Consider the following 27184-nt stretch of genomic DNA (forward strand, 5'->3'; position numbering starts at 1 on the left):
TAACCATACCTCCAAGTGGTTACAGAGAGACTCAAAGCAATTGTTTCTTACTGTCTTAGTCTGTTCAGGCTGCTATAACAAAATACCATAAACTGGATGGTAACTTATTTCTCACAGTTCTAATCTGGGAAGTCCAAATTCAAGGTACCAGCAGATTTGTTGTCTGTGAAGACCCGCTTCCTGGTTCACAGATGGCAGAAGAGATGAGGGGTCTCTTTGAGGCTTTTATTACATATAACAGCACTAATCTCATTAATGAAGGTTCATGACCTAATCACCTCCCAAAGGCCCCACCTCCAGATACCTTCACATTGGGGATTAGGTTTTAAGACATGAACTGGGGAGTGGGGATGACACAAACATGCAGTCTGTAGCACCTACTACTCATCCGTGTACATTTTACCAGTGGTTGACCCTCAACGATGTTTCCATTACTTGGTTCCACACTCCTTCATAGGCACATTCTTTCTGGTTTCTAGTTGCCAGCAGAGCTCATGAGTTGGATGCATGACATTTACTCGGAAGTCTACAGAATGTCCTTTGGAAGAAGTATGTTCTCCTATTTATGATGGAGACTCAGCAAGGCAAAGCTGGGTTTGCAATATGCCTTTTCCAGCTTCCTGTGCTTGTGTCTGCCTCCTACTCCTGGTACTGACATAGGCACCACCACTTCCTTTTACTTGATTATTTCATTTGCCTTGAAAGCCAAGAGCAACCAGTGTCCAGGAGGAAGGAAAAAAAAATGGAAGAGTAGGGAACCCATCAGTTCTTGGACCTACTTGTACTATTCTCTGCAATGGCCTTCACCCATGGTGAGCCTCACAAAAAGCATTTTATAGGGGCTCCAAGTTTATTTCTCACGGTAGCAAGATCGTGGCTTTGGAAATGTCTTTTGTGCATATTTGAGCCCTCTTTACAGAGAAGCAGAGAGTGGAGTAAAAAAATTGCTCCTCCAGTCTCTTAAGTACTTTCTAAGTACATGCAGAGAACTGGAGCAAATTAGGCTTCAGCGAGAAGCAGCGCCATCTTGCTGCCCAAGCTCAATGGATCCTTAAAAGTCCCAGGGTTGTGACTGACCACCAGGGCACAGGGATGCCTCAGAAACTGGTTGGTTTGTCTGTTTTCATTGTAAGAGACAGGCTTTCTTACCTTTGAAATCTCCTTGGCCTCAAGGCCACTTCCTACTCAATATTCTGCCTTCTTAGAACTTTGCTTTGAATATGGTCCATGATGGCCTCTCTGAGTCTTGACCACCCAATTTCAACATCTACTGATAACAGACTCTGTCTCTTGGTATTTGCTAGAGAGAGAATCAAGTTGGCCTAGCCCATGTGCTGAGCCACATTTTTGTGGCTGGTCAGCCTGTGAGCTTGTGGCTCCTGGGTCGATGTCTCTCCTGTCCAATAGGCGGAAGCCAGAGGGCAGAGCAGGCGGCACCACATATGTTCTCTGGATAGGGTTGAACATAAGGCAGGCATTAGGACTGCTGGGACTCACATAGGGTAGGACAGATGGGGAGCTGGTGTCCCATACCACTGTCATTCTTGGACTCCTTGGGAGCCACTGACCTGGATGAGACTTCTTTATGCTCTGAGAAGGGCACCTAAGCAGACATTGGCTTCTTCTCCCTTGGGTCCCATTGGCCCCAGGAATACATCTTTCTTTAGCTGCTAAGTCATGGGTAGGCTGAAACTGCTTCTCTGAGGCCTGTGGATGGCCAGGGGTGAGCATTTTTTTGGCCCATGAGCTCATCACCCAAGCTGGGATGGCTCCTGAGACCACACTGGGTCCTCCAGGACTGGAATGGTTCTTTAGCAACCCCCAACAGGCACTGTTTTGTGGCTGGCTTGTGAAAGGGATTCCATCTCACCATCTGGAGGAGGTAGAATGAGAAACAGGCAGGTTTTGGGGTATGAAAGCCTTTGTCATTTTATTTTACAATAAAAAAATGCTAACAGCGTATGAACACTCTGTTCCCGGCAGAGGCTAAGGACGTACAAAGTTCATTAGAAAGCAAAGCATTAAAATAACAACAGCTACATTCAAAGCTTCTGCTCAGTACTTTGCCCAATGTGTCTAATATGGTTTTAAAGACTCACCGGTCGGGGTTTTTCACCCAGAGTTAAAGCACATGTACAAGTACTTACATATCCTCCAAATCATAGACAACAATGACAATAACAGCAACTCCAGATGAGGCTAGATCTTGTGGGCAATTTCAAATTTAGGAATTTCTTTATTTTTCCTTGGCAAAACATTGTGTCATGGAACACGTGACTGTATAAATTAATTCAGCAGATAGGAGGAGCTAAAATATTTTCCTGGATAAAACTGAATTACAAAACTAATAATTTAGTAAGAATGCCTTCAAGTGCTTGTCAAACCATTTTCAGATACATTATGCATGTGCTCCTCAAAATCACCATGGGAAGTACAGAGGGTCTTATACCCATTTGACAGATGAGGAATCAGAGACCAGTTTAAAGTGAGTTGATCAAGGTCTAGGATATTTATACCTTTTTCACAATTTCCAGTCCATTCATATGCCTCTGATTCTGTTTGATACAAATCTTTTCTCAGTTTGTGTGTGAGATGGGGGCGTGTTTAAACATCAGGAAGAAATGAGGAGAAATAAGATGAGGCCACAGTAACTTATGTAAAATATGTTGATGGCCTCTCTCCATAATTTGCAAAAGTCTGACCAAGGTCAGAGAATGAAAATGATCAATTTTTAGATTTCATTTATAATGGGTCTCACTGAAGTATGGTTTGACCAATGGAGACAGATTCTGCCATATCACAAACTTCCCATTTATTTTTTAAACCTGCAGAATCAGAGCAACTGCATATCTTCTAAAGTAATGTGTTTGTGGCACAATTATATTTCCTAGATATTCCTTTTCAGAAACACCTTACATTTTAGCATTTACCACAGGCTAGGATTCTGTAACAGTTCACCTAAGAAATCAAGAGGCCTTTCAATTCTCAGGACACTAAGTTATTATATTCAGAAGGTCAAAGCCAAAATAATGTAAGTTTCACTTGAAACCAATTTTGTTTCAAAAGACTCTGTTGAGGGGCTCATTGGTTTTCTTGTCCATGCAAGTGTGTGGCCGTGAGCCACATTAATAGCACCTGAGCTAACATCATGCAATTCAATTTACAAGTATTTACTGTCTGCTGAGCAAGACATTGTGCTAACTGGGCCTTGTTCAGAAATTGCTTCTTAGACCCAGCGGCTGTATCAATAACTGGTGGTGGGGTGAGAAGTGGCTGGGGCAGCTCTGGCCAGTCTAGCAGAGTTTCAAGTGTGTGCACCCTCACCTGATGTGCAAGTGAAGATGTCCCTTTTCTCTCTGTGGTAGTATCCAGGGGACTGCTCTCCGAGTGCTGGCTGCTGCGTGGCGTGGCATCCCAGGAGTACTAGTCAGTTCCAGTGTGCAGTAGGTTCTTTTTGAAGGTCTTGCCCACTCATGTTCCTTCTTCTGGGTACCAGCCCCCAATAAAAGTCCCTGCTGAAAGGGTCAGTCCATGGGGCCATGCTTAAATGACATGGCCCTGCCTCCTTGGTAACAGCTGATTGGACAGGCACCTGACCCCAGGGTGGCTCACCCATAGGCAGATGAACTAAACCAATCAGATCCTCGAAAATTTGCCTTAGGGGTCACAGAGATGCTAGTCAGAGAGTGGTGGGTACTGAAAAGGAAAGGTTGTGTGGAGTGGGTTCTGGGGGGGGTGGATTTTTCACCTACATATGCACTAATGAGAAAGCTGGTTGGCCAGGAGAAGCAAGAGAACCAGGCAGATAGGCAGAGGGAAACAGAGAAGAAAGTCCATGAGGACAGAGAACGTGAGAGCAAGAGCAAAGGTAGCTGTCTCCATCCCTTTCCTGTAGGGGAGCCGTGTTCTGTGTTTGTGAAATGTCCCTCTATTCTTTCAGCCAACGCCTGCACTTGACCAAGTGTGAAAGGGTTTCTAGTCCTTGCAAAGCTCCTTGCCTTTGAGGTTGGACTGAATGGCAGAATTTAATTTCCAACACTTAGACCCCAGTCAGTCCCCACTCCAAGCTAAACGACACTCTTTCCTTAAGAGTATTTGGATGTAGTTTGTAAATAAAATCCAGATTACTTTCTGGTGTGTGATAAGAGGAATTTAGGGTTAAGTACAAATCCTGTTTTCAAACTTTTAAGACAGTATCTGTTATATTATTCATTAAATGTTGAGCACCTGTGTGCTATGTAGAAAAAAAGGAAACTCGTTTGTATGTAATCAATGTTTAAATCTTTTGATCCATTTCTCTAATTTCTGCCTGTTAGAAAAAACATCTCCATTAGTTAAATTCCTCACCTCCTCCACTGTACATTCTCTCTCCGAAGTAGGGTGTGTATGGGGGTGTGTGTGTTTTAATCACAGATCTATTTCCTTTCTTCCATCAAGATTACTCGGACATTACATGTCCTTCTGCTGAGTTCTTAAATTAACAAACTCACAATAAAACTTCTCCCGGGACCAGGGAATTGATTCTTACATAATCTACCCTGAAAGAGGAAACTCCTTGCTCTGTAGGTAACAGCTGCCATCTTATTATGCACAAGCCTCAGATCATAGGTCTCAAGCCACACAATGGACCTTTACTGCACCTCCCCTGATGCAGAGCATGGACTCTGCTGCCTCACAGTGACACAAAGTCAAGGGCCTCCCTGCCTGCCTGTTGGGATCCTTGGTGCTGAGACAGGAATGCACCCCCACAGTCTAGAACAGCAGTTGAGGTCTCTGTTTCCTTGATGGTACTCTCTCTGGAAAAAGCCAAAATGCATTTCTTTTTCATGAATGCAGAAAACGCATATCAAAACCAGCACTGAAAACTATTTATTATGCCACAAATGCATCATCCTCTATACACTGTATCTGAAGTTTGTTATATACTCAATCATCTTTTTTCTTGGCAAGAACATTATGGAGTTCTTCATATGACCCTTATCTTTTTTTTTAACCTCTAGGCACAGTTGAAGAAATGTGTTACTGACAAGCCTGCAGGCCACATGGTGAGATGGAAAGCAAGCGGGTTCGTGAACCAGGAGGTTGGGACTGAATCACTGGGCCGGTCACTCCACTTCTTGGTACTTCTGCTTCCTCCTCCAAGGTCAACCAAGGTCCTTTTGTGGCTTCTGCGACTATCTGGAGGGTTCTGATGAACAGGGTGTTTGTTCATTGCTGCCTCCTCGGGGATCTCTGGGAACCCTATTTCAATTCCTTGAGGCACTTTTGACCATCTCTTAGAGTCAGCTGTCCAGGCGTCTGTCACCTCTATGAGGTTAGGAGATTCTTCAGGGAAGAGACCACATCTCAGTCACAGAAAATCTGACCAGGGTGGCTCTGTCTCCCCATGAGTGGGAAAACATGAACAGACTGATTTCTTTCCAACTTAAGGTTTTCCTCTCATCTATTAATACTATTCTTGAACCCATGGTGTCTAGTTTAAGACAGTATCTGATTTAGCATGCTATCTATCTTTTTAGTCGTTTCAGTTGACTCATTCAATATTTCCTGGGGCTCTGTAAAGACCACAGTGATTTGCGACTCCATCCTCTTAGCACTCTGGAGCCATAGCTCTGCAAACTGTAGACTCAGTCTCTGTAAGTCATTGAAACATCCAAATTTCAGACACTGTCTTCTGAAACATTTACGTATATTTCAATTACAGTAAGGTTTTGAAACATCATTTTCACATACAGTATTTCCAGGCATTTACCAAGTAGACAAAGTACTGGTTGATATCATTGCACTAATGAAATATTATTATTGATAAAGCAGGACAATGTAGCTGATTTTATCAGACTCATACCATTTGCATGAAAAGGCTGAGTTTCTTTGGCTCTTTGTTCATTCAAGTGCATTGAATGCCTATGTGGATAGACGTAGGCATTGTGTTAACCTGTCAATAAAATCTCGCACTGTCCACAGTGTTTTGCAAACTGATTTAGGTTTTGGACTACAATGACTGGCCATTGATAGAAATATACCATATATACACACGGGAATTACAAAAATACATTTTATTTATAGCTGATTTCCTTTTTAAGTAACAAAACACTAACACTATGAAAGATCAACCAGCATACTAAAAGGACACTACCTATTATCATCCGAACAAGAGACTTGTTTGAAGGTTCCATGACACATCATCTCTGAACATTCCAGAAAGGGCAATTTGCCATTGGAAAATATAAACAACTTCTTTGAAAAGTCTGTGCATTGACAGTTTGAACCTCCCCTTCTAATCAGTTCCATTTCTAGTCTTCTCTCAACTTTTAAATTTCTACCATCTTCTTTCAGTAAAGACCAAAGAAACTCGTTGAGGACAATGGAAGATGGGCTCAGAAGAAAATGGATACAGCTGAAGCTAGATGGGTCATGGGTGAAAGCAGGACAGGACCTCATTCTCCAACAGATACCAAGTAAGCCCCCAACACTGCACAGGCTGTCACACTTGGCGAGGGAACCAGAGTCCCCGATCTCCCTGCTACACAAAGTCAGTAGCTGTTTTGCTTGCGTTGATGGGTAGGCAGCGGCTGGTGCCTCAGTGCTGTGAGGCGATGTCCTCTACCCACAGCTCTGGAAGCCAACTCGCCATGCCAGGGAGGGTGACTTGCAACATCGTGGTCACAAAGTGGCCACCCTACCATTTCAGCAAATGTCTTCCTATGTCCATTAACTAGGGGGAACTGGCTAACTCCATACGCTTTTTAAAAGGTTATTTACATTTAAATGAAATTCAACAGCTTTTCTACATTCAGAAGCTTCTATAAACAGAGGCTGCGGCCTGGGAAGACTGTGGTTCTACCACTCCTGTTTCTAACAGGAATCAAGTACTATTTCCTTTTGTACCACTCAGCAGCACACACTGGACATCATTGTTGAAGAGACAGAGATTTTCTTGTAAAAGTTGATGTATCTATTATCCCAAGAAAAAGAGAAGCTCCGTTCTCAGGCCACCTTCAAAACAGGGCAAAGAAAAACCTTCACAAATAACTGTATTTCTTTTGTAGGATCCTAAAAGCTCTTAGCACCGATTCTCTTTCAGTTAGATCCTAACTTGTAGAGGACTTTTATTTCCAAAATGGCAACACCTTTTAAAAAATCTGTCAACACAAATCCACCATTCCCTCTCATCTTCTCTCTTTCTTGGCCTTTGTTTAATTGACGAGGGAAACAAAGAATCAGGTCTATTTATAGGCACAGCCATTGGTACTGACTTTCATCCAGTTCATTTGACTTTGAATATGAACCTAAAAAAAAGGGGCTCAGGTTTCTTGGCTGGAGTCAGTGTCTCCCTTACAAACTGATTTTAATGCGCACGGTCATGGTTGAATGAGAACACAGTCTGGTGCTTAATCCACACTCCTGCATTGCCTTTAACACAGAAAGAGAGTTAACATGCAGAGGTCACCGAAGATAAGAGCTACATTCTCCCGCTTCCGGTGATTTATTAAAATGTGGCATTGGATAGGAATCTGTAGATTAGCTAGTGCCTCTCGTGACTAAGCTTCCATAGGGAATATGCCCACAGTTCAAACATTTGACACGAGAGAGTATCCAACATAAGGCCCCAAGCAGGGACTTCTTGACCCACAATCAGTTGGATGAGCCAAGAATCTAGTCGTTCAAGAGCTTCCTGTTCCCAGAAGCCCCATAGTTCACCTTTTCAGAAATGGAGGGTGAGAAAGACTCACCCATTGCTATGTCTCAAGTCCTAACACGTAGGCATGGGAAACCCAAAGGCTGTGTCCTCAGAGTTCAGAAGTCCAGAGTCCCACGGGGCTAAGGCGTTAGACCTGGAACTCAAACATGTCTGTCTGTTTTTTGGCCAGCTTGGCCACCTCCTCCCGGATGGCCTTCACGAGGGCTGCAGTGGAGATGTTGGTCAGGGGAGCGTCAGACGGGTCGTTTTCTGCCAGGCTCTGCTGCGAGGCCGCTGTGGAGGGCGCCGGGGCCTGCTCCAGGCTGGGGTGCAGGTTGGCTGGCTGGCTGTACTGGCGAGGAAGCCTAGAGGGAGAGCTCTGTGGGTACCGTGATCGGGGGTAGGCCTCGATGTACCCTGGGAGGGGCACCTGCAGAGGGCGTGGGGAGAGAAGGACAGGGCCTGGCATGAGGAAGGAGCTCAAGTCACAGGACACACTTGACACTGGAAGCAGGAGGGGGCTGAGGACATGGAAGAGAACTTAGAAGAAAATGGAAGCCACATACCATTATATAGATATAAAACTCAGAGTCATTTTGTTTAGAAAATAGGTAATTTCGGTGGCTCATGCCTGTAATCCCAGCACTTTGGAAGTCCGAGGTGGACGGATCATGAGGTCAGGAGATCAAGACCATCCTGGCTAAAATGGTGAAACCCCTTCTCTACTAAAAATACAAAAAAAATTAGCCAGGCATGGTGGCATGCGCCTGTAGTCCCAGCTACTTGGGAGGCTGAAGCAGGAGAGTCACTTGAACCCGGGAGGCAGAGGCTGCAATGAGTCGAGATTGCACCACTGCACTCTAGCCTGGGCGACAGAGTGAGACTCTGTCTCCAAAAAAAAAGGTAATTTGGACTCACTGGATATACTGTTTGGATGAATTAAATAGGTGTTTTTAACTTTGCTGAAAAACCTTAGGAATATATACATCTGAGTCTATATTTGAATCTACCTGGCTACCTTATTTTTATTACTATTATTATTTTTAGTGATGATGTCTCACTCTGTCATCCAGGCTGTAGTGCAGTGCTACAATCATAGCTCACTGCAGTCTTGAACTCTGGGGCTTGAGTGATCCTCCTGCCTCAGCCTCCTGAGTAGTTGGGACTACAGGTGGGTACCACCATGCCCAGCACTTAGTTACCGTATTCATATAAGTACAATCCAGCAAACAGAACTATTTATGGACCCCAGAGGAACCCAGGGGTTTATTAATAATAACATCCACTGAGCCCTGTGCTAAGGGTTTTCCACACATTATCTCATTTAGTTCTCAAAGCAATAAGCTAGGAGGTCGGTATTGTTATCCTTACCTTGCAGATGAGGAAACTGAAGAGTGCCACAGTCTAAGGCGACAAGCTACCAAGACACTCTTTGCAGAGGTCTGTCTGCTTTAAGGCCTGGAATTAATCACTGCATTACAACGTCTTGCATCTGGGATATGATTTTGGTTTCTTGAAACATTTTTCTCTCTTCATCAAAAGTGGAAGACACAGAGTCCTATGCTTAAAATATGTAAACTTCTAGGAATAAGGACAAGTAAGTAATTTTGAATTTAGAGTCGATTCTCCCACAGAGACAGTGGCACATACAGGGATGCTGTTTCAGGATAGTCCACATACCCCATGATGTTAATTGGAACACTATGGAATAAGCACCCACGGACAACAGAGGCACAGGGTGCTATGGGGAATGAAGTATGTGTGGGAGGACTCAGCAGCTTAGATGAGTTTGGAAGTTGAACAGGGTCCCTCCAGGAAGATGCAGTGGGAGGGGGATTCTGGGCAAAGGGAAAATCAAATGTAAATCATCAAAGCAAAATGTATGGGAGTACTGATGGCAGAGGCTGCTGCCATCACACCAGCTGCAGCAGGGATGCGTGGCTAGGGCTGCACACTCCATAGAGCCAGTGGGAGCCCCACCCCTTCTGAGTTGGAGCAGGAGCTCCCCCGGATGCTGCTGCAGCCACCCAAACCATGACTGCAGACCCAGGCCTCCTGCTCCATGGAGCAGGCAGGAGCCCTGCCCTCCTGGGTGGGGCTACAGCCACCCAAATTGTGCTGTGGATTCGAGCCTCCCCGTGGTCTTGGAGGGGGCCAGAAGCAGGCAGGATCTGCCCTGGGTACTGCTACAACCACCCCACCCATAGCTGCAGACCTGGGCTTCCCCCTCCATGGAGCAGGCAGGAGCCAGGGACAAGTTGGAACTCCACCCCTTCAGAGTTGGCAGGGCTGGAGCTCCCCGGGTGCAGCTGCAGCCACTCTCCCAGGCACAAGACTGGGCATCAGCCTGCATCCTCAGCATCTTGGGAAGGTGCCCCCCTCCCTGCTGGCTCAGGGGTGTCTGCTTCTGCTGCCTGGCCTCTCTCTTCCCCCTGTAGGGGCTCTGATTTCTGAGTGGGGTTGGGGACAAGCCCCCAGGGCCATGAATGGCAAAGGGTGGGGCGGACAGACAGACTCCTGGGCAGAAGAGGGTGGGTCTCCCATAAGGCCCTACCTTCAGAAGGCCAGGGAGGGCCTGAAGGTTGGGGGCCATCTGCCAGTCCTCAGGCTGGAGTGGGGACTCGTGGTACCTCTTCTGGGCTCACCCATGGACCAATCAGCACACACTTCCTCCCCTCTGAGGTCCATAAAAGCCCTGGGCTCAGCCAGAGCAGGGCAGAAGAGAGAGACTATGGGACAACCAGCAGCAGAGAGGAACTACCCTCCCTGCTGAGAGCTTCAGAGACACGCAGAGATGTCTGAACAAGCTGCTGTGGAGAGGAGCCACCCTCCCCAGGGCCTCCTCTCTGCTGAGAGCAGCAGATGGTGGAATGAGCAGTGGGCAGAGAGGAGCCACCCTCTCCAGGGCCGCCTCTTTGCTGAGAGCTGAACACTCCATGGGATGACCTGCCTACAGAGAGGAGCTACCCACTGTGGGTCTCTTCTGAGCTGTTCTAACACTAAATAAACCTCCTTTTCACCTTCTTCACCTTTCATGTGTCTGCATACCTCATTCTTCCCGGACCCAGGACAAGAACTCGGGCAAAAGCACCACTGGCCACAGAGGTTTCCAGGAAGAAAACTGATACCCCAAAGATCCCGTAACAGTACAAAGAAGAGAGTGTCCCCAGGGAGCATCGGTGATCTCAGGCTGCCCAGAGAGGGTGTGTTTAGTGTGAGAGGAGCTCAGGCAAGACAGGGCTGGATTCATAAGCTGCTGAATATCAGGCTACAGAGTCTGCATGTCCCGTTTGATCTACCCATTTTCAATGTCACACTTCTGAGAAATACAGCCTGTTCCCATGCTTAACAGCAATGCTCATCTGGCTCCTAAGGGAGGATGGAGCAGGAAGTCCTAGTCTGTTCTGGCTGCTATGCCGAAATACCATAAGCTGGGGAGCTTATGAACAACAGAAATTTCTTTCTCACAGTTCTGGAGGCTGCAAAGTCCGAGATCAAAGTGCTGGCAGATTCTGTACCTGGTGAGGGCCCACTTTCTGGTTCAGGGACAGCTGTCTTTTCACTATCCTCTCACATGGCAGGAGAGGTCAGGGGTCTCTCTCAAGGCTCTCTTCTAAGGGCACTAATCCCATTCATTAGGGGGTTCGCCCTCATGACCTAATCACCTCCCAAAGGTCCCGTGTCCTAATACCATCACCTTGGGGGTTAGGATTTCAACATATGAATCGAGCGGGACACAAACATTCAGACCATACCAATGGGATGGTGTGATGACTCAGAAACTCTACATGGGGGATGTAGAGTCCTTGGGCCACATGAGCTGGGAAGGTACAGGTTATTGGGCTCACCAAAGAACCAAGACCAGGACATGGGGTATGTATTTCAGATCTCAGCTCAAATTTCCTTTCTTCCAGGAGACCTTTCCCCAGCTCAACATTAGCCTGGGGGTCCCTGTTAAACGTTTCCTTGCACTTTCTCCAGCGTAACACTTATTGCTCCTGATGCCATTGCCTGTCTCAGGCTGTCAACTCCGTGAAGGTGGAGAGTGCCTCACTTGCTTATTGCTGTACACCAGTGCTCAGAATTGTGCAGAGCAAGAGCAGGGACTCTCAGAACCTGGGGTTCTGAAGAGCACAGTTTGAAAATCACTGAAGAATGATTGGCTGGGGTCAAATATTTGAGAAGGAAGCTACCACATTTCCTTTCCCTGCATTTCAAATTCGGCTAACTGTACTTGCTGTGGCTGAGAGAGCCAATGTCCAACTCTTGAGACCCCTCAGCTCTATGGTATCAAGCTTGTTGGTGCTGGTGGCTGGGACAGGCAAGGGATACCTGATCCCACTGGAGTATCCTCAGGGCAATATTCAGCACCAGGGCAGAAGCAGGGAAGAGGAGATGAGAAACTCTTCCTCCCTTATAGTAGATGCAGGCTGGAGCCATCATGCTCTTCCCGCCAAAATTCAGGGCTGGCAAATACTACTACTCCCCAGCCAGTGCCCATGGCAGACATCACCAACTTTATCACAGCACAGTTTCCTGCTGAGCCTGGAAGCCCCTCCCAATCCTTCTCCAACTGGCACCAAGGATGAAACCTATTTGTTATCCCAGGTCCAGGTGATTTTATCCAAGCTAGCTCCTGGGATCAGGAAGGTCAGACATCCAAATGCTGGTGAGGGACTTTGCTTTCTCACATAGATGTGGAAGGTGTGCATTATTCCTGGACCCTTTTCAAGCTGACAACTGGTCTCTCTGAGCTTCCTGCACTTATTTTCATATGCTATAAATCACCCATTTCACCTTGCTCCATTCATGGGCACGCCTCCCTGCTTAATTGCAGGTGATAATTGGGCTCCAGGAAAGGCCCAATTAGGCTGCAGCAATCATCTTCCTCTTAATTAAAAACAACTAATAGGACATTGGTTCTCCTTCACACTGTGGGAGATAAGCCCAGAAGGGTCCAGTCCAGTCATCATGGCAGGAAGGTTACGTTTCCATTTGCCTGATTCCTTTACCTTCATCTTTAAGGCAATTATGAGCCCAAAGGCATCTAGATGTAGCTATGAGCCCAAAGGCATCTAGATGTAGCTATAAGCCTGGCTAAATTATCATTTGTAAGTGTCTTAAACACAGGGGTCAAGGTTTTGGAAAATACTTTCACCAACTCCAGTTGGTGCCCAGGGTTACACTCCATACAACGGGTGAACTGTCAAAGCTGCAGGTGTAAGGGAATTACTGCCTAAGTCGTTCAAGTTAAACATCATCTACTTTCTAAAAAGTCTACATAACTTTCAGATGAAGTGGAATTACAAAATCAATAACCTCTGAATTGATCAAATCATATCCAGTGATATCAGCCATATGGAATAGCAGAGAGTGACAAAGGACACAAAAAAGGCCCCCAAACAATAAAAACAGATGCCATAAAGTCCCACATTCAGATTCACAGACTGAACAGCAGGGGATCCCTCTAGTTCCTCTCTTAGAGCTTATTTACTCCAAGTTTACAAACAATTCTAATGAGCACAGATAAGCCTCATTTGCAGATAATGGCACATGATGCAAAGCACACTTAAGGGTGGGCATATTACTAGAAGTGGGGACATTAACAGCAATATCAAGTGCCCACTGGAAGCAAAGTCAGGAAAAAATGTATTGAGCCATGATAGTAACTCCAAAAATTGTAGTAGTTTGGAGATATTTCACAATATAAGGGCAATAATCCTATAAGCCATGAGAGTTCATCCTACAAATGCCATTTTAGTACAATCAGGTATCATAAGGATATTGAATCATTCATAAAAGGCAAATTACATTATATACTCTTTTAACAGAGGAGAGGGAAGATAGCATTCATTTCAGAAATATTTTTATGCCAAGCTGCATATATTTTTAAATGTTTTGGAAATTAAAGGGGTAAGCTTTGGTCATCTGGAAAATTAATAAATGCAATAATTCAGTCTTGGGTTTCTCTTTTTTTTTTTTTTTTTTTTCTGAGACAGAGTCTTGCTCTATCGCCCAGGCAGGAGTGGAGTGGCGCGATCTCGGCTCACTGCAACCTCTGCCTCCTGGGTTTAAGTGATTCTCCTGTTTCAGCTTCCCGAGTAGCTAGAATTACAGGCACTCACCATCACGCCCAACTAATTTTTGTGGTTTTAATAGAGAAGGGGTTTCACCATGTTTGCCAGGCTGGTCTCTCACTCCTGACGTTAGGTGACCTGCCCGCCTCAGCCTCCCAAAGTGGTGGGATTACAGGCGTAAGCCACCGCACCCAGCCCAGTCTTGGGTTTCTAATCCTTCATTTTCTGACATTTCTTCTAAAATTTTACAGAATTGTATGCTAAAAGAAACAAATTTAATAAAAGCTTTGGAGCCAGACAGGTGTCGGTTTGAATTCTGTCCTTGGCACTTCCTTCCTAGCTGTGTGGCCTTAGATAAGTGGCATCCTCTGACTCGGCCCTGATTTCCTCATCTGCAAGATGGGAGTAATCATGGGAATAATACCTACATAAGATTGTAATAAAGATTAAATAATATAAACAAAACATCTGACAAGGTGTCTAGTAGATAAAAAATACTCAACAAATGGTAGTTATTATTACAAAAATGCACTTGATTAAGGTTGTCCTGCTAGGAAGAGGTAGGAGCCTGACTAGAAGGCAGGTCTCAAGGTCCTCTGTCAAGGGGACATCCCCCCTCACCACACTGTCTGTCTCCTTTAAAATGGCTGACTTTAGTCATCTGATTACTGGGAGGAGGCTGAGATAACAAAACCTTCAGTCTCAACCTTTTATCTAATTTACTTTTTGGCATGTGTTAAGCAGGTAAAGTTTTATGAGGTGAAGAGCAAGGGACTCACCGAATCTGCCCACTGGCTCGGGAGCTCATTCTCTCCTGCATAGGACATCCAGGCCTGGTTCCTATAGGATGAAGGAGGCGTCGGGATGAAGTAGCCGGTGAAGCCAGGTCTGTTAGCAGCTGGGATGGCGAACACCGCTGGCACCGTATTACCTGGCATGGAGGAAATGGAGGAGGGAGGTTAAGAGAGGCTGGTCTGGGGGATCCAGCCACCCAAAAGCCAAATGAAGTCAGTTTCATTGGCTCCCTGACTGGCTGCTGGATTTGAAGTCTCATTAAATCAGGTCTGAGCTGAGGGGAGCTTGCTCTGGGCTGTAACATTTGCTGGGGAATTTAGTTGCATTTAAGGTGCAGTGGACCCGGCCATGATGGCTAAGATCCCAGGTGATGTAGTAACAGAGGCAGGTGGGATGTGGTGGAGGAAACCTGGTCTTCTTTCTTTTTTTCTTTCTTTCTTTTTTGAGACGGAGTCTCGCTCTGTCGCCCAGGCTGTAGTGCAGTGGCGTGATCTCGGCTCACTGCAAACTTCTCCTCCTGGGTTCACACCACTCTCCTGCCTCAGCCTCCTGAATAGCTGGGACTACAAGCGCCCGCCACCGTGCCCGGCTAATTTTTTGTATTTTTAGTAGAGATGGGGTTTCACCATGGTCTCCATCTCCTGACCTCGTGATCCGCCCGCCTCGGCCTCCCAAAGTGTTGGGATTACAGACATGAGCCACCGCACCCGGCCACCTGGTCTTCTTTCTTTGTGGACCTCTTCTAGAGCCACTGTGCACAGCTGGGCAGGTGATGCACTGCTCAAGAGCATCTGGCCTAGAGGCCAAGTGGGGCTAAAATCCAGCCAGTATTCCCTTTGCCAGGGGTGGAGTCTGTACTCACCTGGGGAAGGAAAGTCTTTTTCTAACTTCACCAAATGCAGCATGCACTAGTAGTGCTCTGGACTTTTCCCTTCTTCTCATCCCTTAAAGAGGGAGTTGTGGGCCCAGCCAGCAACCCGCCCACTAGGCCCGCATCTGCCCAGGCCTGGGGAAGCTAGGGAAGCAGAGGAGGACTCTGGGATTGGCCCTGGCTAGGGGAAGAGAGGACAAAGGTCTCCAGGGATCGGGGGAGCAGCAGACCTCCACCTGCCATGCAGCCCCACTCACCCTCGCAGTCAGAATGAAAGGGCATCATCTGCTGGGACTCAGACCTGGCTTTCTACAGAAGCGATGGTCCAACTCCCCCATCCCCATCCCAACACCCCCAACCTGCCAGCAAGACGAAATAACACCTTGGTGGTCAGGTGTTTTCCTCCCAGGAGAATGTGTATTTTTAAAGAGCCAAGAAAAAAACCAAAAGAAATGGACTTCACTGGTGGAATTTCTAGACACCATGAATGCTTTACTAAGTGCTGGCAACTGAGTGCTTGCAGTTTTAGCCTAAAAGGTATGGTTTGAATAAACTAAGAAACAAATTACATCATGTACAAACCTCAATGTTCATTTCAGCATTGTTTGTTATAGCAAAAAACTGGAAACTACCATTATGTCCATCGATAGGGAAAAGTATAAACTGTGGCTTATCATAGAATACCACATGGCAGTTTAAATGAATGAACTAGATCTATATAGTATGTATATAGCAACCTGGAGAAATTTTTTAAAACACTGTTAAATAGAGAAAGTACAAAAGGAAATGTATGCCATGATATCATTTATGTAAATTTCAAATACATTAAACATTAATATATACTGTTATATAAACATACATGTGTGGCAAAGGATTAAAACCTATCACTTGAGGCCCGGGGTCACCTTTTGGGAGAAGGGGAATGAAATGGGGGTGGATGGCTGTATCTGGAATGCTTTAAAGATAAAACCAAAAAAATTGACCTGAAGTCTGACAGAATGTTAACATACATGCTGACTTTAGCATAACTTTGGATTTTGCCCAATTTCAGATCTTTTAAAGAAAGAAAACCAGCAGCTCTTTTAGTTGGGGCTCCTGAAGTTACGAGGGGATCCAGAAATGCAGTGGCTGTGATTCCTGAGGGTGGTAGGTAGAAAGGAGATTGGAATTGCGGATTTGGGGGAGGACAGGGCACAGCAGCAGTGGTGGGGGGCACACTCGGGCTTTTCTTTTGCCCACCTGAGTAATTTAAAGCCGACTGATCCAACTGCGCCACGGACACGGGGCCTCTGGACATCTGAGTGAAGGAGGCGCTGTCGTGCAGCTGGGCCGGCTCGGGCCCCGCAGACTCGGCCATTCTGGTCTTGCTGCCGATGTCTGAGGTGGATCTAGATGGGGCAGAGGGACTGCGTTAGCACTGTCCCAGACCTCAGGCGGCGTCCCGAGCAGGAGGAGTGCGCCCCGTCACCTTTGGGCATGGACAGCTGCCACCAAGCCTCATGAGGTCCCCAGGACTGGATTTATTCCCAGACAACAAACGGACTTCTAGGGACACCAGCAGAGCAGGAGGCACCCAGACTTGTAGCAGCTGTCATGGTGGCCTCAGCTGAAATCATTTTTAGACGTTCAAGGTCAGTTCTCCCCTAAGGGTGGCTCTCATGTCTCTGGGTGGTAGAATATTTAATTTCCACATAAAATAAGAAAAGCAATTAGCCCTGGGTATTAGCTGGGGATGGTTGACCCAGGGGTTGATGACATCATCAGCAGCCAATGGGAAGGCTCTCTCTGGATTGCCTGGTTTCTCCCTTCTCACCAACACCAGAAAGGGGACCCAGGACAGCTGGGGAGCCACATTCCCTGTTCCTAACTGGCAGGAAGCACCAAGCCCAAGACTTGGAAACTCGGGCTGCTCCAGGGAGCAGTGGGCATTCTAACAGAACTTTTTTTTGTTCCCCCGGCAATCAGAGAATCAAGCCCATTTAACACATCCTATTTCCACTTAGTGCTCAGAAAGCCGTGTAAGAAGAGGGCAGCGTGGGCTCTGTAGACGTGGGCATCTCCTGGTTTTCCAAAGGGTCCTTCAGCCACAGACCATTTTCCTTCACAAGCATCAACCCTTGCCTGAGGCAGTTTCACAGAGGGACTTCAGGCTTCCCTAAAATTAGCCCAATGGGAGAGAGGCAAAGACAGCTGCAGCAGGTCTGGCCCCCCACAGGGCCACCCTCTGAGCTGAGCAGTGGCTGTCACAGAGCAAATGACAGCCACAGCAAGGGAGAACATGGGAGGCAGAGGTCTGGGTTCCAGCTACCTTCCCTTTCGTTATTTTTATTTTTATTTTTTTGTTTTGAGACAAGGTCTCACTCTGTCACCCAGGCTGGAGTGCAGTGGCATCACCACGGCTCACTGCAACCTCTGCCTCCTGGGTTCAAGCGATTCTCCCACCTTAGCCTCCCAAGTAGCCGGGATTATAGGTGCATGCCAGTATGCCCACCTAATTTTTGTATTTTTGGTAGAGATGGGGTTTCACCATATTGTCCAGGCTGGTCTCAAACTCCTGGCCTCAAATGATCCACCCGCCTCAGCCTCCCAAAGTGCTCGGATTACAGGCATGAGCCACCATCCCCAGCCTACGTTCCCTTTCCAAGCCTGCTTCCTCATCTGTACAATGACAGGGGTAGACAAACTCATCTCAAAGCTTCCTTCCTGGTGTAATCCTGAGTTTATATGAAGGGCAGTGCACCCCCCCACCCCGGATATGTGGCAACATAGCAAATGGTGTGGAGGGGCCTGGGAGGAGACAGGTGGTTGAAAGAAGAAATAAGAAATTGATGCTGTCCTTCAGCAAACCTCCCATAAATTGCTGGTATGAGGCGCCTCCAATCCAGGACTCTCAGGAATAACCGAGAAGCCTGCTGCTCCTCTCCTAGGAAGGTCCAATGTGGAGGCTGTATGATGCGACCGTTCATCAGGGTGGGGTCTCCCTCCCTCCCTCTCTGCTTGCTTGCTCCCACAGCCCTGGCTTCCCACACGCTATTCCAGGCATCTGCTACTTGTTCAGAAAACCCTTCCTGGGAAAATTTCTGAGTTCTGCTCGATAAGCAATTCTGAGACCCCTTTCTGGGGAATCCTGGAGCTTTTGAGATCATCTAGGCCCCTGTGCTCATGTTACAGATAGAGAAACAGGGGCTGGAGGGGCAAGGCCAATTGCTGGGGCTGCACAGCAGGTCAGGGTCTGCTGCTTTCCACCCAGGCTCGGCTGGTGGCAAGAGGTGATGTCTACACCCCTCCGCATTCTAAACCACTGGCAATGAGAGCAGGGTCCCTCCTATTCCCTCCTATTCCAAGGGAAACTCCTATTTTTCTTCCCCATTCACAAAGCCCAGACCCATGGTTCACAGATAGGATGTGATTTGTATGTTGGGGGAAGCTGGAGTAGGAAGGCCAGGGCAGTGGTCCACGTGTACCCCAGGGCACAGTTCTAGCCTTTCCCAGTGCTCAGGGCTTTTGTTCTTCTTGTCCATCCTTATTAAAAACATGCACTCATTAGATTTTCCTAAAGCAAAGAACATGCTTAACATATGTGTTGCAATTGAGATATTTGACTTCATACGTTTTCAATCTCTCCCTCTTGGAAGTCAAGAGTTGGGGTGGGTACCCAGACATGCCTGTCCCTCCCTGGCTTCTCAGACACCACCCTTAAATAACCAAGGGACTTTTGGTAGCAGCTGTTGTGGTGGCCTGAGCTGGAGTCATTTATAGATGTTCAAGGTCAGGGTCTGAGGCTTTCCAGGTATGGGGCAGTTGGCCTTGGACTTCTTCAACTGTGGATTCTCAAGAACTTTCTGGTTAAAAAGCGCAAAAGCACCGTGATCTGTTCATTCATGGTACTTGGGATGCCACAGGCGCATGGTTTTCTGTACAGATGACACACCCTGGATGGGGTGGAGCATGAAGGAAATTTGCCGGTGCTATTGTCAGGTCAGGGTACACAGGACTGACCCTTTTCCAAATATTCCAAACAAAACAAAGAAAGGAATGTGTTACCGCCTGAGAGAAGCGACAGCCACAGGACCAGTCCGGGGAGGTACCGGTGGAGGCGGGGAGCCCATGACCATCTCAGGAAGCTGGGAAAACCTGTAAGCCTGTGAAAGAGACAAGCAATACAGGGAGAGTTTTTAACACCCAGGGTCGATCAGCACACAGGTTCTTCTTGTTTGAGGAGGAAACAAATTTCCAACGGTCGGACTCTGCCTCCTTACTCAGACTTTTTTCTAAGATCTTCCCTCACATGTTTCCAGCCATCTCTTCTACTGCGCCTCCGACCACTCTCGCTGGGGCCACTGTACTTACAGGGCCCTCCAAACATTCTCAGAACACGCCAAGTTCTGTCTCACCTTGGGCTTTTCTTCCACCTGGGTGCCTTCCTCACCGTTCTTCCCAGGGCTCCACGCTTCATTTCATTCATCCAGCCCCAGACTTCCCTAGAGCCCCATTTATCTATTTTTCATCAGGCAACGATCACTCTCTGACATTATATGGTTGCTTGTTTATTTATGATCTGCCACCAACTAGAGTGTAATAAGGGCAAGGGCTTTGTTGTCAGAGATATCCTTATACCTGGAACAGTGCCTGGTATATAACAGGTGATCAATAAATATTAGATCATTAAATGGATGAATCATTGATTGTGTTTTACTTTCTCTCAAGGGAGAGCAGATTTAGTGGAAAAAAGCAATGGATTTGGAGTGAGGAGGTATGTGTGAAGGTCCTGATGAACAGACTTTAGGTCCTACAGCAACTCAGGTGACCTTTCTGGACCTCTTCTGAAATGGGGACAACAATGCTTGCTCAGAGGGCTGCTGAGAAGATCAGGTAAGTGTGTGTGTGTGTGTGTGTGTGTGTGTGTGTGTGTGTGTGTGTGTGTGTGTGTGTCTTTTGCAATCTATAAAGCGCTATTCAAAGATAAAAGACTAGAACTGTCACCAAAAAAGTGAAGACTTTTATCAACATGTGAGGGGATAAAAGCAAAACAGACAGAGACAGGATTAGAAAGAGCCAGGCCACAACCTCCTTTAGCAAGAGAAAATCTAGAAATGTTCTCTGTGAAGATAAAGCTTTACTTGTGCTTCTCATCCGTTTCTTTCTTCAGGTATTCTGCCCATCAGATCTCTCAAGGAGGATGACAGGATTTTAAACCTGAAGGCATCAGGACAAAAAACAGCAGCACAGGGGATCCACAAACAGGATTCTTTCAACTGAATGAGGCCTTCTCCCTCTAGCATGATGGCAGACTACATCTTCATAAGGGCCAACCCACTCAATAACAACGAGGTCCAGGATTAAACATACTTTTTAATGCAGTGTGAAACTGCAAGATGTCAGGGAAATCCCAAGGGACTATTCCCCTACCCCACACCTCAGCAAACTAAAACAAAACCATGAGCTGAAACCAGAGGTGAAAATACTGAAGGTAAGCAAATATGAATGGCGAAGTGGCCTGGAAAACAAATGCCATATTGACAGTTGATGAAGAGATCAAGCCTTGGAACAGAACAAGGTGAGGTGGCTGAACCTGAGGCACTCACCTCCAACACAAAAGGAGGCTAGCATTGGTCCCTTCTAGGGAGGGAGGATGGATGGCAATGCTCCCAGCTCAGGCAGAAGCAATTGTAAATCCTCTTTGGAGAAAAGTATCCCTAAAGTAGTCTCTCAGGATTAGCACATATTAAGATGAAGCAAGTGGAGCTCATGATCTAAGACCATGAACACACTAGAAAAGAGAAGTTAAAGAGAGTAGAAAAAACAAACAAAATTTAGACCTTTAAGGACTTTAGAGTTCGGAATTTCCAGACACAAGACAAAAAATAACAATGTAAGAAATGTTTTTAAGAAATAATTGACCAGGCCAGGTGCAGTGGCTCACGCCTGTAATCCCAGCACTTTGGGAGGCTGAGGCGGGCAGATCACGATGTCAGAAGATTGAGACCATCCTGGCTAACATGGTGAAACCCCATCTCTACTAAAAATACAAAAAATTAGCCGCGTGTGGTGGCACGTGCCTGTAATCCCAGCTACTCGGGAGGCTGAGGCAGGAGAATCGCTTGAATCCAGGAGGTGGGGGTTGCAGTGGGCCGAGATCACACCACTGCACTCCAGCCTGGGCGACAGAGCAAGACTCCATCTAAAAATAATAATAATAATAATTGACCAGACAGATACTATTAGAAATGATCCAGCAGATTTGAAAAAGAATAGAACTTTCAGAAGTGAAACATGATTATTAAAATAAAAACATTCAGTGTAGAGGAAGTAAATAATAGATTAATCACAAATAGAGAATTAATAAACTAGAAAATGGAATTGGGGAAATTACTAAGAATGATGCACAATGGGCCGAGAAGATAGAAAATGTAAAAGAGAAATACAAGACACGGAGGATGGAATGAGCAGGTCTAACATGCAGCTAACCAAAGTCCCAAAGGAGAGAGGAAGGAAAACAAAGGCGAGGCAGTATTTGAAGAAGCAATGGCTAAGAATTTTCCAGAATTGATAAAATAAGTAAATTAATAATCCCAAGTAGGATCAATAAAGTAAAACACACATCTAGATACATTGTAGTGAAACAATACCAAAGGCAAAGAGATCTTAAAAGCAGCCCAAAAGGCATATCACCTACAAAGGGATGGCAATGACACTAACAAATGGCTTCTCGTTAGCACCCAGAAGACATGGAATGCAAAGTGCTCAGAGAGGAGTCAACCTAGAAGTGTGTCAGCAATACTATCTTTCTAGAACAAGAATGAAAGAAAACATCTGCCCAGATCCAGAAGTACTGACTGAATCAATATGGAAAGCTACGTTGCTGTGCTGTACTTCCTTTTTTTTTGAGCATCAGTAAACAATGTATGCTAAGGCAGCATTCAGGGAACCAAATCTTTAGCTCCACTACATCCTAAATGCCTTGGAGTGCAGTAACCATGTCTGTCTTATTACAATAGTCCCCCATTACCTAGCAAAATGTCTTGCACCTAGCCATGTTATGTAACTATTTTCTGAATGAATGCTGAGTGGACAAGGAGTAAGGCAACTCAGGCTGTTATCTTGATTCAGCCATTCACTTTCTCTGGATATGTCATTCAGCCTTTCTGAACCTTGTTTTGGTTTTGTTTTGTTTTGCTTTCCTTGTAAAATAAGGCACTGGCCTATCTCACAAGCTTCCAAACATTTCTTTAGCCATGACACCATTCCAGCAGACCCTAATACATAGACAGATGAAAGCAGGGCTTCTCTGGTTGAAGTTGGGGAGGAGGTGCCCTGGCGAATTTGGCCCTTCACTTATCTAACAACCCCCTGAGGACCTCCCTGAACCCTGAGGTTCTGCAGACAGTTAGCAAATCCTTGTTCTGGAGGTCCTTCCAGCTTTACCCTCCACGATTATCAATAAACCAAGTGAGACACTTCTTTCCCAAAATAGACAAATGAGATTTACAGCCCCTCGTCTCTCTTCTGGCCTCTCATGCTATTCAGCGGAGGAGATAGACAACGTATTTTTATCTCAGGTTGTTGGAAGGCTTATTCTGTAGTCAGCAGAATTTCCCAGCCAAGAAAAGGCTTTCTATGTCTGTGGATGTCCTATAGCAGTTCACCAAGAGAACTGATGAAAAATTCTGAACTTCTGACAAGCAGCAAGGGAATTCCCTTCTTGAAGATTTTGCCAGGTACAAAGCAAGATGGCACAGGAGATCAGGCAGACCCTTTTGGGCTGTATCCTCGGGGCCCCAGGACAGCCACGGGAGCCACATAAAACACAGAGGGGGCAGCCTGTGCCACGTGCTCATGGTTGAAGGAATCCTCCCCCAGGGTGTCTTCTACCTACTCCTGTGCATGTTCCCCCTGGTTCTAAGTCCTCTTGTCTTTGCCTTCTAGTTTCCTGCCTCACGTATTTGGAATCTGGCTCTCTCCTGGCTGCTCTGTGACAGGAATCCATTGGAAGCTATTGCACGAAACTGTTGCCAGGTTCCAAGTTCCCAGTGCTATGATGCTGGCTGTGAGGAAAACCTAAGGACCCTGTCTTTTGGGGTCCCTGCCCTCTGGCCAGGAAGGAGATAAAAGACTCAGGACTGAAGGCAGTCAGATTGCAGTTCTCTGAGGCTGAAGGAGGCTGTGTGTGACTAGAAGAGAGCACCCTCTGAGCTCAGAAGTTTGGTTGTAACATGGAAGGAAGGAAGGAAGGAAGGAAGGGGGAGGGGAGGGGAGAGGAGGGGTAGGGGTAGGGGGAGGGAGGGGGGAGGGGAGGGAAGGGGAGGGGATGGGGGAGGGGAGGAAGGGGGAGAGGGGAGGGGGAGGAAGGGGGGAGGGGGAGGGAGGGAGGGGGAGGGGATCACAGTCTGTTTGAAGTTTCAGTGCTGAGTGTCCCTCGGGAGGGGATGAGGGAAGTGGGTCAGTGCCATACTCTCTAGCATTCCCAGTGGAGACAGAGCCCCGACGAGCCCCAGTGCATGCTGGTCTCTTCTGTGCATGTGCATTTACCCAGGAGGAGGGATCTGGTAAAGATAAACCTCCAGGGTGGCACTACAGGCGTGACAGGCTGCAGGGGCAGCCTGCGGTTGCAGGGACTGGTAAAGGGGTCCCAAAGGATTTGGGATGCTCAACAGTAATCGTAGTCATTTTTCCTCCACAGTTCTTCGAATCTAGGGCCCTTTTCCTGCCCCAGGGAAGGAGGCACAAAAGACTGAGGAGGACACAAGAGCCAATTTTTTTTTTTTTTTTTTCTTTTTTGAGACAGAGTCTTGCTCTCTTGCACAGGCTGGAGTGCAATGGCATGATCTCAGCTCACTGCAACCTCTGCCTCCCAGGTTCAAGCGATTCTCCCGCCTCAGCCTCCCGAGTAGCTGAGAAGACAGGCACCCACCACCATGCCTGGCTAATTTTTGTATTTTTAGTAGAGATGGGGTTTCACCATGTTGGCCAGGCTGGTCTTGAACTCCTGACCTTGTGATCCACCTGACTATTCTTATCAGAGTTTCATAAGCCAAAGCTACTAAATTGCAAGAACCTAGGATTTTGAATATCTAAGTCCTAAAATACTCAGTTTGATGCCATAAACAAGAGATTTCAAAGAAGTGAGGTACATTTACACTCCGTGGATAGGAAGGAGAGGAGAGCCAGAGAGGAAGCAAGAGGTTAGATGCCAGTGGGCCTGGAAAAGAGGCCTTCTGTCCTGTCTCACCCTGGGGGAAGAAGTGGAGGAGAGGACATAAGCCTCATCAAAATTTGGGGAATCTGAAAGACAAGGGACCTGTGTCTGCCTCTAGGAAAGGCCAGGAATCAGCAACAGCACAAAATTTCCCCTCCTTCCACGGGGTGCAGGAAAAGAAGAGTATGGTGGTATGGAAGTAGACCAGAAGTGCCTTTAACAGTCCTGCGTGGTGGCAAAGAAGCCACTGGAGAGGGGCAGGTGCATGTGTATGCACGTGTGCTTGAGCAAGAGAATGACAGAGCAAGGGACAGAGTGAGCTCACCTGAACACACACAAACATGGAAGGAAAGAAGGGAAGAATCTGGTGAGGGCGTGTTGAGTAGGAGAAAGAGGATACAGCTATGCTCTGCCTGGATGGGCAACCTGAGAAAAGGTGGGAACAAGGGCTTCTCAGGGACACCAGCTGGAGTGGTGAGATGAGGACAAACGGGGACCAGATACTGCAGCCTTCCCCCTAACCAACATCATGTGGGTCCCCAGAAAATACGGAGGAAGAGCCTGGACTGAGACTGGGCTTCTGGCACGCGGAGAAGATCACAGAAAAATAGAGTTATTTTTCTTGCCCATCTGAGTTTGTGGGCTGAGATAAGGATTCTCCAGCCTTCCTCTCCCGCCTTCCCTCTCTCCCTTCTCATACAGCCTTGCTGTACAAACTGTGGATTTTACTCACTATAAGGATTTTTCTAAGCTTATAAAGGTACTTATCTGCCAGAGGTAGGTGACTTACTGGGAAGGATTTCTTAGGGCCGTCCCAGGGCAGAGAGCCCCATTCCCAATCTGGCCCAGATAGATAGAATCATATCTGGCCCAGCTATGATAGAATGACCTGCCTTCAAGGACTCCTGCGAGCTGGACCATGCACTGTCAACAGCGACTGGTGTAGGTCCTCTCCTTCCTGGTGTCCTCACTTCATCAAATCACTAATAACTTTTGTATAACCAGAGGCAGAAGGAGCCCCAGAATAACTAGCATTGAATCTCTCATGCCCTGGGCCAGATGGGAGTTCAGAATAGATTCAAATTGATTTGGAGAAACACAAGAAATGTAACATTTCTTTTTTTTCTTTCTTTCCTTTCCTTTTCTTTCTTTTTTTTTTTTTTAAGATGGGATTGTGCTGTGTTGCCCAGGCCAGCCTCGAACTGCTGGGCTCAAGCAATTCTCCAACTTCAGCCTCCTAGTAGCTGGAACTACAGATACAGAAATGTAACATTTCTTGAATCCAAGTGTTGTGGCAGAATCAAAGTCATAGCTGATATATCTGCATATTTCATCATTAACAAAGGCTTAGGGGGAGTTGTTTGTTTTTATGAGGAGAGGAGGAAAAAAAGACCATAAAATTCCCAATTATACCCTAATGGAGATGCCTCCCCTACTAGGGCAATGATAAGAATGGACAAAACTCCAACTGGGTAAGCTGCTGTTGCTGCTGCTTCTTTTTTTTTTTTTTTTTTTTTTTAACAATAGAGACAAGGTCTTGCTCTATTACCCAGGCTGGAGTACAGTGGTGTCATCATAACTCACTGCAACCTTGAACTTCCGGACTCAAGAGATCTCCCAACTCAGCCTCCCAAGTAGCTAGGACTACAGGCCTAGCCAATTTTTTTTTTTTTTTCTGTAGAGACAGGATCTCATTATATTGCTCAGGGCTTGTCTTACATTCCTGGTCTCAAGCGATCCTCCCAAAGTGCTGGGGTTACAGGCATGAGCCACAAAGCCCAGCCTTGGGTAAGCTTCCTTATAAGAAGATTATACTCCAAAGTTTGGATATTCAAGTTCTCATCAGAGCCTGGAAGATGTCCCTGTAAGTCACTCTGGCCAGCGGGTAGAAAGAGTGTGGGATTTGAAGTTAGGCAGCTCTAGGTTCTAACTCCAGTTCTGCCATTTACAGCTGCATAAACTTGGGCAAGTTTCTTTACTTCTCCAAGCTTCAGTTTTCCTCACTGAGTACTTTGGGATAATAATATTGATCTCAAAGGGTGGTTGTTGGATTAGAAGAGATAATTTCTACATAGCACTTAGCTGTGTCCAGTAGACAATGGGAGCTCAATAGATGCCAACTGTTGCTGTTATTGTTATTACCATTAATTCCATCTGTAAAGAGTCTAGTGGGGAAGATGTGTTAGCCCTGTTGTCTTTTTTTTTGAAATCCCCTTTTCTGTCACCAACAGGAAGGCTGTAGGATGTTTTAATTCTGCTTGGCACAGATCCATTATGACTGCTAGCAAAATTGGATTGGACATTAGATGTGGAGTCCAATTTCTTCACAGAGTTAACAGGTAAAATATGATCAAGAGTCTCCTGAACTGCAGTGCAGAAATCCCAGGCCGCCAGCAGTAACCTTTTCCATGACATAAATGCCATTAGCCTGGCCTAGTGTATTTAAACCACCAGCTTCCAATTATCTTCTGGCAGAGCTCAAAGCACCTCCTCTTTAGAAGACAGAAAGTAATCATAGTTATCATTCTAAATTGCCACCTTTTCTATGGATTTCCACATTATCA

The 27184-nt window shown here is 46.4% G+C and overlaps 1 protein-coding gene across 4 annotated transcripts in view; it reads right to left on the reverse strand.

The window, feature by feature from the left end:
• Positions 1 to 1903: 1903 nt before the first annotated feature.
• Positions 1904 to 27184, reverse strand: part of KIAA1549L (KIAA1549 like) — a 302953-nt gene continuing 277672 nt past the window's right edge. For 2 of the 4 annotated variants that reach the window (XM_054437742.2, XM_054437739.2), the window contains exons 18-21: positions 19469 to 19566; positions 16664 to 16812; positions 14538 to 14689; positions 1904 to 8111 (exon numbers count right to left, since the gene is read on the reverse strand). In XM_054437742.2, the coding sequence (XP_054293717.1) occupies positions 7830 to 8111; positions 14538 to 14689; positions 16664 to 16812; positions 19469 to 19566 (681 nt within the window). In that variant the 3' untranslated portion in view covers positions 1904 to 7829. The remainder of the gene's footprint in view (positions 8112 to 14537; positions 14690 to 16663; positions 16813 to 19468; positions 19567 to 27184) is intronic. The other 2 variants (XM_054437741.2, XM_054437740.2) reach the window with 1 other exon arrangement.

This window comes from Pongo pygmaeus, chromosome 9 (genome assembly GCF_028885625.2).
Source record: "Pongo pygmaeus isolate AG05252 chromosome 9, NHGRI_mPonPyg2-v2.0_pri, whole genome shotgun sequence".
Classification (NCBI taxonomy): domain Eukaryota; kingdom Metazoa; phylum Chordata; class Mammalia; order Primates; family Hominidae; genus Pongo; species Pongo pygmaeus.